The following is a 13141-nucleotide window of genomic DNA, read 5'->3' as shown; positions in this document are numbered from 1 at the left end:
GCTTAATTTTTGGAATTGCTCTTTTAAAATCTAGCAAAAGCCTAAGTTCCAGATGTATTTTCTTCCTTTTTGTTTTTAATAACATTTACCTTTTTTTAAAACAAGATTGGATTTTTGGTATCCTAAGAGGTTTGTGCATGTTGTTTGATTAGCTGGTAGCAACAGCTAATTTCCTTTGTTTTTTTTCTCAGCTCTTCCACTGAGGGCGGGTGAAAGGGCTTGAGGGTACCCCACAGGAAGGAATTCCCAAGTGCTCCTTCCTGGATCCAAGGGGTTTTTTTGCATTAGGGTGGCGGCTGCGTTTACCAAGCCAAGGTCAGAAAAAAGCTGTAACCTGGGGAGTTTAATACAAGCCTGGAGTGGCCAGCATTAATTTTTTGAATCCTTGCAGACCGCCACCTTCTGCACTCGAAGTGCCAAAGTGGGGATTCAGCCTTGACAACTTGCATGAAAGACTTGAAACTTATGTTGTTCAGTAAAATACAAGACCGAATTTTAAAATCACTTTACGCTCCCCAGATCTGGAATGGTCTCTTTGGTACATGTTTGTTCAGTGCCTTGCGCAACGGGCCCCTGGCCTCTCAATGCTACTGCAATAATGATAATGGAGTCTCACATAGCGTCAACATACGAGCATTCAGCAAACACTATAAATGAACACGTATATGTGAGTTCAGACCAATGTGAGAATTGCAAGCATGGTTACATGGGGGACAGACAAGATTGTCCATGACCATTGCAGGCTGTTGTAGCCTTGCTTTGCGCTGTTCATGTTTTTCACCTCAGGTGTTGCTGATGCACCTTGCTTCAAAGCAGTTAACTGCAATATGACAAATCTGCTGCCACTTTGCTCTGTTGTGGGCTGTTGTTTCCCATTGACTGGGATTGGCTGATATGCTTTCATGCATGACTTCAGTGTGTCTATATTGTTTGTACTGGCTACCATGAAAGCAGGTGCCATGCTGTAGCTGACCAGAAATAGGGCCTTGGGTATTCTTGAGTCTGCCATATGAACGAGATGCCAAGACCAATGTATAGCTGAGTTTGTTTGTTTTTTGAGCATGCTTTGAATGTCAGACCTGTGGGCTTGTTAACTCTTTACAGGTAAAGCAAGCAGAGAACAGACACCAAGAGGGATTTTACAGCTAACTGGCTGGCTGGGTGTCTACACCCCCTTCATTTATCCCACAACTATTTATGAACATGCACTGATTGATGCATACGAGATGAGTTTAGAGCTAGGCAGATTATTACAAAATGTAAAAAAACACCAAAATGTTTGCATGGGTGGGGCCACCAAGAGAACTTCTGGATCACATAGGCCTCAGGAAGCTCTGGGGTCCATACCCTATCATAAACCCAATCTCCCCGTCCCTCTGTGCTGCTCTCTCCTTCATTTTTTCTCTTTTCCTCACACTTTCCTTTCACCCCAGTTCTCCATTCCATTTTCCCCTCCCTTCTTGTTCCGATTGCTACTTGCTCCCAGGCCCTCTATCCCTCTCTCTTTTTTTCCTTTCTCTGGCTGTCATCCCATACATTTGTCAATCTCTCTGTCACTCTCTACAAAAATTATCCATCCTTTTAGGATCATTGTGCATCTAACAGCCCACACAGTGTCACCAGCAAACTTCATGCTCCACCACCACATGGCACTTTCTGCAGCACAATGACCATTTTAACAATCATCGAGCTCTGTTTTTCACACATATAATAGCATTATTTTGAACTTCTGTGAGTCTTTTCATCTGAGGTAGGGCTGGATTGAGGGGGCAGGTGACCCCAGCAACCACCTGGGATGCCGGCTTGGGGGACACCAGGCTTGGGGTGTTATTTTTGTTGTTAGTGACAAAAGGAAAAATAGGATGTTTGAAGTAAAATGTTTCAGGTATTCTGTATGTGGATTCATTTTTCACTAACCACGTACAATGTTCTGGACCTTCGTAGAATCTCATGGAAACTTCCAGACTTTCTGAGAGGTACATTTTCCTCAAAACCTCCTAGAATGTTGTATATAAGGGGCAGGACATTGCCAGTCAGTCAATGAGATATAAGAACAAAGTGAAGTGAGAGCCCAGCTGCGATATTGTGAACTTTGTTTTATTATGTAAATGCGAAAGTGTACTTTGCTTATATATGGCATGAATAAATACAGATTTACAGATCCTGGCGTGCATATTTATATCTTATACAACAGGGATAAATCGTGCATCAAAGTTGTGAAATGGGCTATAAATACGATAAAAATAAGATATTCAAAAGTTTAACTAATGGAGTGGGGCGCTAAAGACGCTCCTCACCTGGGGCACCACGTGGTATAGGGCTGGCCCTCATCTGAGGATTCCAAAGAGCTTTTAAGGAATTAAGCATCCCATCACTCCTGTGAAGTAGGTATTATTATTCCCATTTTATTGATGGGATAACTGAGGCACAGAGATAAATAATTTGCCCAAGGTCACACAGTGGCTTAATGGTTCAGCCAGAAATAGAACCCAGGTGTCCTGACTCTTTGCAGCTAACCATTCTCAACACTGCCTCCGTATACTGGAAAATAGAAACAGATTCCATAGTATACAGCCCCCATTTGATATATTCTCTAGACTGTACATTTGTTTTGATTTTAAAGGTCTTCATCTCTGCCAAGCTAAGCCCCTAGGTAGAAGAAACAGACATTCCATTTAATATGCTTTCCACTCCTGCCACCCTTTGTCTCTCAACAATGTTATGTGCCGGGAAAAGGTAGGCCTGTAGGATCACATAGTGATCAAGCTTTACATTTTGTAAACATGGAAACCTTCCTGGGTATATGTCACTCTCCAAATATGCCACTGGTGAAAGCAGTATTTCATGAACGGAAACTACTGCACTCAGTTATTCCTGTAACAATAGTGATCCAGATTTAGCTACCTTATAAACTCAGCCAGAGCAATGTTAAATGTACAGAATCAGCATAATGTGTGTCATGCAAATTTACCAGAGGTTATTGGGTAATTTCCCCCTCCCCCTACCACCATTGTGAATGAGACATTTTCTAGGGTTCACCCAAGACTGGAATGTTAGACACCTCTTTTGTCCAATACCAGGGCTAAAATGATCTAGAAACGGCTTGCAGCACTGTTGAAGTCAGTCCCCATCTAGTGCATTCATGAAGGTACACAAAAAACATAGCACATACACACAGAGTTTACATTACTCCCTGAACGCACAATGAGCTGTATGGTCCTGATGCTTAAACTGTACCCATGATTTCTAGTTCCAAATCTACTGTATTTCTATGCTTAATCTCTCTCTCCCTCCCCCGCCCCATCACCACCACTACTACTGCAATATATGCACAATGAAGCAAACAAAACAAGGACCACCTAAGTAGCATTTAGGGTGACCAGATGTCCCGATTTTATAGGGATAGACCCCATATTTGGGGGCTTAGTCTTATATAGGTGCCAATTAACTCCCACCCCCGTTCCGATTTTTCACCCTTGCTATCTGGTCACCCTAGTCCTAGTAGCATTCCTTATGAAGAGAAAGAGCACAATAACAGTCACTTTTTGCCACGGTGCAAGGGGGTAGGCAGTTATACACTGGTGCGCATTTTCTTGATGGCAACCAACAGTTGTAGGTGTTTTAGGTCTTACCCAGGCTTCTTAGTAATACATTGCTAAGTAGCTAATTGCCCTTGCAGCGCAAGTGATCATAGCATGTGTAATGGCCGGTCTGTTTTGGAATAGGACTGGCATATAGTAGGCTGGATGGCATGAATTACAGATTGTTTGTTCCACCCATGTCAGAATGATACTATTCAGTAGTGCACTGGTAACACATTGGTTAGCAGATCTTTGGAACAGTATGGTATTGCAGCTGGATAATTCCTGCTTATTCCTGGTTGAAAAACAAAGCAGAACACTGAATGCTAACCAACTTCTTGTTCGCGCTGTCCAAATGGGCCAAATTCCTTGCTGGTGTAACTCCAGTGAAGGTGCACGAGGGGTGAATTTGGCCCAATAGCTACAATGTCTAATCCATTGTGATGAAATATTAAATAACAACATTCACATATATAGCATCATTCACTTGATCTCAGTAAGTTTTTTAGAGCTAGGTAAATATTATCCCTATTTTACAGCTGTATAAACTGAGACACAGAGAAATTTAAGGGATTTGCCCAAGAATCAGCAGTCAAATTGGAAATAGAACCCAGGTTTCTTGACTCACAGACTTTTATGCTAAATAAAACACAATGCTGTTTCCATTGTGAGCCACTACTAACCACCACTATAGCACTGGCAGAAAAATGGCAATGAAATGGCATTTTACAAGAGTGTGCATTGCATTGTCATGAAAAGGATCAGAGCTTGAATCCCGATTTCTTGTTCTTTTGTTTCTGAGACTGGCAGATGGTGGAACAACACTTTGCCTTTATTTAGGACCTGAGCCAAGGTCCTGGGAAGTTAATGGGAGTCTTTCTATTGACTTGTATGGGCTTTGGATCAGGCCCATAGTCCTTCAAACTAGGTTACCCTTCTGTACTAACAACCAACTGCAGGCACAATTTTGTAGACATAAATAATTGCATGCACAAATGAAGGTACGCAAGTGTCTAAATATCTGGTTGCATGCAGTAATTAGACAATCAGTTGTCTAAGTGGCATAATTTCCAACCACAAATGATTGCAGATGCAAAAAAAAAAAAAAATTTAGTATTGCTTTAAAAATCTGGTCCTACATCTTCAAAGCAATTTACCAGGATTAAAGATGTAGAAGATTAAAAGATGTAGCAGCTTCTCCTGTCTTGCTTAGCGGGAAAATCATGATTCAAAAGGAAGGTCTGATTGCTTTGTGGACACAGGTCATGGTTCAGGAATAGATGGGGATGCCCCTGCTCGAGGCCATGACAGAAGCAGAAGAGATATAGAAGGCAATCGCAGCCTGTCGCAGAACTGCAAGGTCAGAGTCTCTGATCAACTGCCTTCTCCACAGAGGGAAGGTCCCAAACCCCATTTCTTTGGAAGGGACTTGCTGGAAGGAAGAAGTTGTGTAGGCTAGTGGGGATTGACTAAGGGGTGACTTCCCTCCTCCCACTAAAACAGAAAAAGAAGGCAATGCAGACCACCATTCTTTGGGCCAGAACTACAAACCCAAGAAGCATTATCCATACAACACTGACACCAGGCCTGAGGTTACAACTGGCTCCCAGGCCTGAGGACTGCAAAGAGCAGAGGTTTACTGCCACATACTACTATACCTCCATCTTCATTTTCCCAGTACAGGAAAAGATTCATTGTTCCGACTTCAGTGATTTGATGATCCTCTCCATACAGCCACAGAACCTGCTGACACCCTAATTCCATAGCTTCACGCTGGGCATAGATGGAAGAACCATAATTCCTTTCAGGAACAAAAGAAAAAGAAACAGCTATCACTAGCTAGCTGGGTATTTTCCTGCCATAAAACTTCCTAATTCTCCTATTTCTAAAAACAGCTTACATTACTTTCAGTGCCCAGATTGCAAAATCTGCCTCTCGATTAATGCTCTGCACAGTCATTTCCTGCCCCTGACACGATTCCATTGGCAGCACTTAAATGAATGAACTACAAGTCACTTTGCTTCTGCAAAATAAAACTCTGAAGGGCTCAGCCAGAGTCAAGGGTTCCCCCTACCTACCAGGACCATACTGCTCCACAGGGTCTGTGGACTACCAGACTACCACAGGGTCTGTGGACTACCCCCTACCTACCAGACTACATCCCATTGGATCCTGGGATGTAAAGGTAACCCCTGACCCAACTGACTCTTGAAAGTGTGACGTTTGTACAAGCAAAGCGGCTAACAGATTATGCAGTGAAGGCCACAGCACTTCAAGTTTATGGCTTAAAGCTAGTCTATGTGTAGAAGCAGAAAACTTGAAGCAGTTCAATAGGAGACAGGGGATTCCCCTAGCCGTACAGACTCCCTCCCTCCCCTGGGCTCTCACTGGCTGTTGCTGTTGTCTGATGTTTAACTCTTTACCCAATGGATTTGCTGACAGAAATCCAGTCAGAAGAGATTTAAACTTTTTGATTTTTAACTTTGGTTTTCTTTATAACCGCATATTTCAGACATGTACACACACAAATTTGCAAGATTTTAGGAAAAACAAGTTTCACATTTTGATAAAAGGAGGCAGAAAATCATGAGGCACTGCATGAACACTTTAAGCTGGGATTAATTTTAACTTCAACATTTACAATTACCACACTTGGGAAACGATCTGGTAACTCTAGTCAAACACTGTTGACTTTCAACAGTGACTAAGGTAGATCAAACTTCCATATACATTTTCCCCAAAAAAATAAGACAGGACAGAAGTTTCTCTGAGTCCCTGCCTCTTTGCAATTGCCCTTATTCCAAACTTTTGCCCTCATTCTCAGAACTTTTCATAGTGTGACAGCTTAACACAGAAATTGTCTCATGTACACCTTCTGCTCCATTTTCTGACAGAACAGTAGCAACTGCTCACATGGAGAAACAACATTAGAAAAGCATTTGATTTATCTTTATTTTAGCAGCTGGAATCATGAAGAGACAGCTCCACAGACCTATGCAGCTCATTATGGACTGACTACCAGTGGTCCACAAACTACAGTTTAACAACCTTGGCCTTAGTCTATCTATGCAAGGTGAACAGATTGGCAGTCTGCTATTTTGTAGCCTATTTTGACTGGAGGTGAGCTACCTCTTTTCTGGAAATGCCTTTGTTACAATTTTTGATTTGCAACATTTAATAATACAGCATCATAGCCAAAATTTTACTGAAAGGAAAAAACAATCCAACAGTTGAGCTATGTAATTAATGCATAATCAGGCTCTCTTACCCTCCCAATTTGCAGTCCCCCGTTCCTCCTTTCCAGGCTCTTACATATTTGGGATCTGCCCATAAGGATATTGGATTAAAGCTTCCGCTTGCAAAGTATGGGCCCACAGGACTCAGTATAACATACAGCAGGGCTTTAGTTGGCTTCTTGACTCCAAGAGAAGGCTGCACAGTAAAAGAAACACACATCATTTTTGCTTTGTTTTCTTCTTCATGTCAGAGTTTAGATTTTCTGAGTTACCACTTTCAAAGCACCTGCCGCAGGAGGGTGCTCCATCATTGGTCAAAGGGCACAATGCATCTCCAAAGATGCCACTTCAGAAACCAGCCTAAGCCAGTGGTTCTCAACCAGGGGTCCGGGGCCCCTTGAGGGGTCGTGAGCAGGTTTCAGCAGGTCCACCAAGCATGGCCAGTGTTAGATTTGCTAGGGCCCAGGGCAGAAAGCCGAAGTCCCACTACATAGGACTGCAGCCCGGGGCACCAAGCCCCACCACCCGGGCTGAAGCCAAAGCCTGAGCAACTTAGCTTCACGGTGTCCCATCGTGTGGTCTCTGGGCAATTCCTCTGCTTACTACCCTCTAATGCTGGCCCTGGCTTTTATATGCAGAAAAACCGTTGTGGCACAGTTGGGCCATGGAGTTTTTATAGCATGGGGTGGGGAGTAGGGAGGGGAGGAAGACTCAGAAAGAAAAAGGCTGAGAATCCCTGGCCTAAGCAACCCTTATTTTACACATGGCTTTCATTTGACGTCATAAAAAATGGTTACTAAACTTTCCGTAACTGTTGTTCTTCAAGATGTGTTGCTCATGTTCATTCCACTTTAGGTGTGTGTGCACCAAGTGCACTGTTGCCAGAGATTTTTCCCTCAGTGGTATCCGTTGGGCTGGCTCTAGTGCCCTCCAGAGCCACACGCTCATCTGCCAGTATAAAGGGCACTGCCAGCCATGCACCTTCTCAGTTCCTTCTTACTGTTAACGCTGACAGAGGGGTAGGAGGGTGGGTTGTGGAATGGATATGAGCAACACATCTCAAAGAACAACAGTTACAAAAGGTAGTAACCATTTTTCTTCTTCGAGTGCTTGCTCATGTCCATTTCATGTTAGGTGACTCACAAGCAGTATCACTGGAGATGGGCTTGGAGTTCATGCACATGCTGACAGCAACACTGCTCTCCTGAAAGTGGCATCATCCCAGACCTGTTGGGTGATGGCGTAGTGATATGCAAAGGTATGTACTGATGACCAGGTTGCAGCCCTGCAGATGTCCTGGATTGGGACCTATGAGAGGGATGCTGCTGACGAAGCTTGGGCTATTGTGGAGTGAACAGTTAAGATGGCTCATTGCGAGCCCGAATACAGGCAGCTATCGAGGATGAGATCCTCTGGGCTGACACAGGTAGGTCATCCTCTCACCGTTTCCACTATTGCTATAAAGAGTTGTGTGGATTTGCGGAAGAGTTTAGTCCTCTCAATATAAGAGGTGAGGTCCCACATAATGTCCAATGAGTGAAGCTGCTGTTCCTCAGAGGTCTTGTGAGACTTGGGAAAGAAAACGGACAGGAAAATGGCCTGGCTGTTATGGAAATGTGACACCACCTTAGGCAGGGTGGGAGGGCACAGCTGGACCTTGTCCTTAAAGAACACAGTGTAAGGCGGTTCTGATGTAAGGGTCTTGCCATGGGAGCAAGAAAGCATCGGAGAGGGAGCCCAAGCTGTGACCATGCAGTGAGCAAAACCGATGGCATTTCCTGTTTTGTCTGGTAGCGAACAGGTCCACCTGGGGAGGCCCCCATATTTGGAAGATGAACCTGGTGACCCCCGGGTGAAGGGACTCATGGTGAGAGGAAAAGGATCTGCTGAGGTGATCCACCGGTACTTTCCGGACTCCTGGGAGATGTGACATGATGGATGGAGTGTTTCGTGCAGAAGTCCCATAGACGGATGACTTCCTGACACAGGGCCGAAGATCAGGCCCCTCCCTCCTTGTTGATATAGCAGGTATGGCCGCACTATTGTCTGTCAGGACTTGCACCACCTGGCCTGAGATCTGGTGAAGGAACACTTGACAAGCTAAGCATACCGCTCTTTGCTCCCTGACGTTTATATGCAGGGAGAGTTCTTCTTGGGACCAGAGGCCTGAGTCCTGAGGTTGGTGAGGAGGCCTCCTTGCCCTAGGTCTGACCTGTCTGAGATTAAAGCTACCAATGGTTGAGGGATAACAAAGAGCATCCCCATCATTACTGATCTTGGGTCTTTCCACCATTTCAGGGAGGTGAAGGAATAGGGGAGGAACTGTTGGCACGGAGTCCAAGAGGTGTCTGCTTGGGGAATATACTGACACTAGCCACATCAGAAGGTCCCTGAGGTGCAGTCTTGCATGTTGAACCATGTAAGTACATGTCGCCATTTGCCCCTGTAGCTTCAGGCAAACCCGAGCTGTTGTAATTGGGTGGACCCTGGCACTGGATATCAGGTCTGACATAGTCTAGAACCAGGCCTCCAGCAGGAAGGCACTGGCTTGAGCTGAGTTGAGCACCGCCCCAATAAATTCTATTCTCTGAGCTGGGACAAGAGTTGACTTCTGTTTGTTTATCAGCAAGCCCAGTGCTCAGAAGGTGGCTTGGACCATGCTGATGTTGTTCTGAACTCGAGCCTGTGACTGACTTTTGATCAGCCAGTTGTCGAGATACTACCGCCAGACACTTAGTGAAAACCCCTAGGGGGCCACCGATAGGCTGAAGGGAAGAGTGGTGAACTGGCTGCGTGGAAGCAGTCATTATGACATTATTCCTGTTTTTTTGGACCTCTGTATGTAACAGGAAGACAGATAGAAACTTGCCTAACAGACTAGGATATGGGATCAAGAGGATCTTTCGGGCTGGATTCTATGCACAATGGAACCCTGACCACAGCATCTAGTGTGTGCAGCAGCCTGGCTGAGAACAGGTACCCCAGGCAGTATGTCAGGAGCCGCGTGTTTGCTGCTTCCGAGTAAATAGGTCTGTTGAGGCCAACTCATTGCTTAAGGATCTAAACAATCAGGGGAGGGATGGAGATCCTCATTGAACACTGTATTCAGATTAGCCAGCTAAGTGATTTACAGTCTTCTTATCCTGGGTTTTCTGGTTCAGGTATATACTTACCACAGCAGAGTCGTTTGACTGGGTCATTGCTGTCTTTTTCCTCACAAGAATCCCCCTGAAACTGCCCATCTTGAGATTTCTCTTTGGTTTTAGGGGAGATTGCTTTCACAGTGCCATCTGGGGCCCTGCATGAGCTCCCCACCCAAAAGACTGGCATTTGTGGTTACCACACTACAGAACAGGTCAATTCAACAAGTCTCATTGGATGAATGAACTTCCTGCAGCCTCCCAGGTGAGCAGTACATTGATATGAGGAGGAACTAGAACAGTTTTAACCAGATTGCATGAGCAGCATTTATCAGTAGCACCTGAACCATTCAAAACTGCAGGTGATCCCAGGAGAGCGCTATAGGATTGCAAGAGGCAGAAACTGCGACATCCAGCACCCTGAAGTCCCAGACCAAAGCTTTCATGGTCCTCAGGAAGGAGAGGAAGACTTGTCTGCAAATGCAACCCTAGACAAGACCCTGATTGTTGTCAGAAGACGCTTGTCTTGATTCATAAGAAGTTACAGTTTCTGAAACCAGTCCACGACACAAATTAATGTTGTAAAAACATGAGAGGCCCAGAATCAGGGCACAATACTGTATGTGAGAACCACTAAACTAAATCTTGGGGTCCTGCTGATGCCCTGGAACCATTGGCACATTCAGATATATATCCTTCAGGTCCCTTGAGGTCTTTTTTGATTTCTCACTAGACCTCAGCCAAAGAAAAAAGATAGTTAACTAAGGCCATGCTGCTGCTAAGTGGCAGCAGGTGTAGACCCTAAGAGGATAGTGCTAGAAAACAAGGAGTCCTGTTGTTTATCTTTTGCAAGTCAGAGCAATTTTTCTGCTTGATATGGGTAAAGGACCGAACAGTGTGGACTAACCTGAAACAATGAGAGCACTTTACTTGCCTAATGAAGCCCCACATTGAAGAACCTCTGAAAATCATTATAGCGAATCCCACTTCATATTAATACTTTGCAGTTACTGCAGGGAGATCATTTCATTGAGGGTCTGCAAGTGCTTTACAAACATTAAGTTAACAAAGCCCCAACCCCTTTGTGAGGCAGCTAAGTCTTACAAAGATTATTTACAGATGGGGAATTGAAATGAAATGACTTGCCCAAGGGCAGACAGGAAATCAGTGGCAGAGTTGGGAACAGGAATCACACCCTGATTCCTATAATCTAGCCAGTAAGACATAAAGTTTTCCCTCTTATGAGAGCTTACAAGAAACTAAAGTGTTTCTTATCCAAATTGTTTTACTGACATTGTAGACTTGCTTCAATCACATCCGCAAGCAATTTGTGTATATGCACACACATAGTCCTACAGGGGAGCTGCAACGGAGGTGAAATTCATCCATGAATGAGGAAAAATTCACCCATGAGAGAATAGCACTTGGGGCTCCTCCAGAGGGGAACAACTTTAAATTATCTTTTGGTCTTTAATTACCTTGCCAGTGAGAGACCATGAAATTCAGTCATTGAATTAGCATGTATATCTCCCACAGCCTTTTCTCTCAATTACTTTTCAAATTTTCAATGCACACATTGCTGTGTAACTAGCTAGTCTCCTTTTCCTACAAAACCTCAGTTGAAATATACTGAATAGAAAAAAAGTTAAAATCGTTCACACAGACTATGTGAAAAATTATCTTAAATCTAATGATCTGAACAAGTATCATTACTAGATGGACACTAGATGGTGCTGTGCTCAATGTAAATGAGCTGTCATAAAATGAGGCTCTATGGAGTGGAGCATTTCCTAGGTAAATCAATGTGCTAATGGCAAAGAGAATTTAACAGTCGCAGGTAGGCAATCATTGGAAAAAATAGTTTGGACTAAACACTGTTAAAGATTTTTCCCATCACTGAAATTGGCTTATATGTTCTGCTAGCTGTATAATTCTCACTTGAAGTAATAAAGATAACACTATTTTTACTGGCAGCCAAACAGTCTGATTTACTGTTTCTGCTACAATTATAGCGCTATAGTTTATCACACTTTGACCAGCCTACCACTTGGCAGCAACATGTGGGGAATCCACAAAAGAGACCACAATTTGTTAGCAAACTTCTGATTCCTCTTTGAATTGGTGAAACCTGGATGCATTTATGTTCCAGCAGCAGGAGTGAGCACAAACCTACCAGCCAATCTGTAGTAGAAAAGCAGGACAGGGAAGGAATGCTGTGATTAGTGAGTATTCAGAGGCATGTATGGATGGAATTCTTGGAATGATGAGTATGTATACAAACACAAAAAAGGTACATGCAATTACGTGAGAGAGATTATACTGTGGCATCGCTTTAAATGTGCCAGACTCAACGCTGCCATAGGGTCCCACATTGAATGAACAAAAAAATCCAACCACACCAGTGCTTCCAAATTGGTGGCCAAAAGGTCTTTAATATATATAATACAAAATACAAACAGACAACACGCGTATGAGATTATAGTACAGATATTGCCAAGGGGATAGCAACTTCTCAAATCATTCTTAAAAAGCAAAAGAGGATAGGTTTTTCTTGATTATCCAGACAGTCAGGTTACGTTAGTTCTTCTGTTGGCAGACTAAGAAAAAGAGGCTGATGACTGAATGGGTGTTGAAGACTGAACTGTCTCATCACCCTGAGAGATCTTCACTCCAGGATGTGGGTGAGGCGTACAAGCTTGTTCTGATGCTGTCCATATTACATATGTTCTATGTCAGGGGTTCTCAAACTGGGGGTCAGGACCCCTCAGGGGGTCGCAAGGTTATTACATGGGGGGTCGCGAGCTGTCAGCCTCCACCCCAAATCCCACTTTGCCTCCAACATTTATAATGGTGTTAAATATATTTAAAAGTGTTTTTAATTTATAAGGGAGAGGCGTTCAGAGGCTTGCTATGTGAAAGGGGTCACCAGTACAAAAGTTGAGAACCACTGTTCTATGTATAAATAAAGGACTTCTGTCCAGGCCAGGCCAGCACCTTTCATGACCACTAAATTCACTTTAAGTGAATTTAGGAAGAAAAAAGAATAGATGCCATTTGATTTGTATGTGGGGGAGTTAAGCAATAAGATTCCACTGAAGCCAAATGTGGTTAATCTATTTTCTAACATGCTACTTTTGAAAGCAATCATTTACATACCAGAGACGGGGAAAAAAGGTAAAATATA

The 13141-nt window shown here is 43.7% G+C and overlaps 1 protein-coding gene across 3 annotated transcripts in view; it reads right to left on the bottom strand.

The window, feature by feature from the left end:
• BCAT1 (branched chain amino acid transaminase 1) overlaps positions 1–13141 on the bottom strand; it is a 95124-nt gene that overhangs the window by 19437 nt on the left and 62546 nt on the right. For all 3 annotated transcript variants that reach the window (XM_034782352.1, XM_034782343.1, XM_034782361.1), the window contains 2 exons: positions 6850–7013; positions 5240–5382 (listed from right to left, as the gene is read on the bottom strand). In XM_034782352.1, the coding sequence (XP_034638243.1) occupies positions 5240–5382; positions 6850–7013 (307 nt within the window). The remainder of the gene's footprint in view (positions 1–5239; positions 5383–6849; positions 7014–13141) is intronic.

Source organism: Trachemys scripta, chromosome 1 (genome assembly GCF_013100865.1).
Source record: "Trachemys scripta elegans isolate TJP31775 chromosome 1, CAS_Tse_1.0, whole genome shotgun sequence".
NCBI classification, from domain to species: Eukaryota; Metazoa; Chordata; order Testudines; family Emydidae; genus Trachemys; species Trachemys scripta.
The sequence above is the reverse complement of the archived record's forward strand: the minus strand, read 5'-3'. Positions and strand labels throughout refer to the sequence as shown.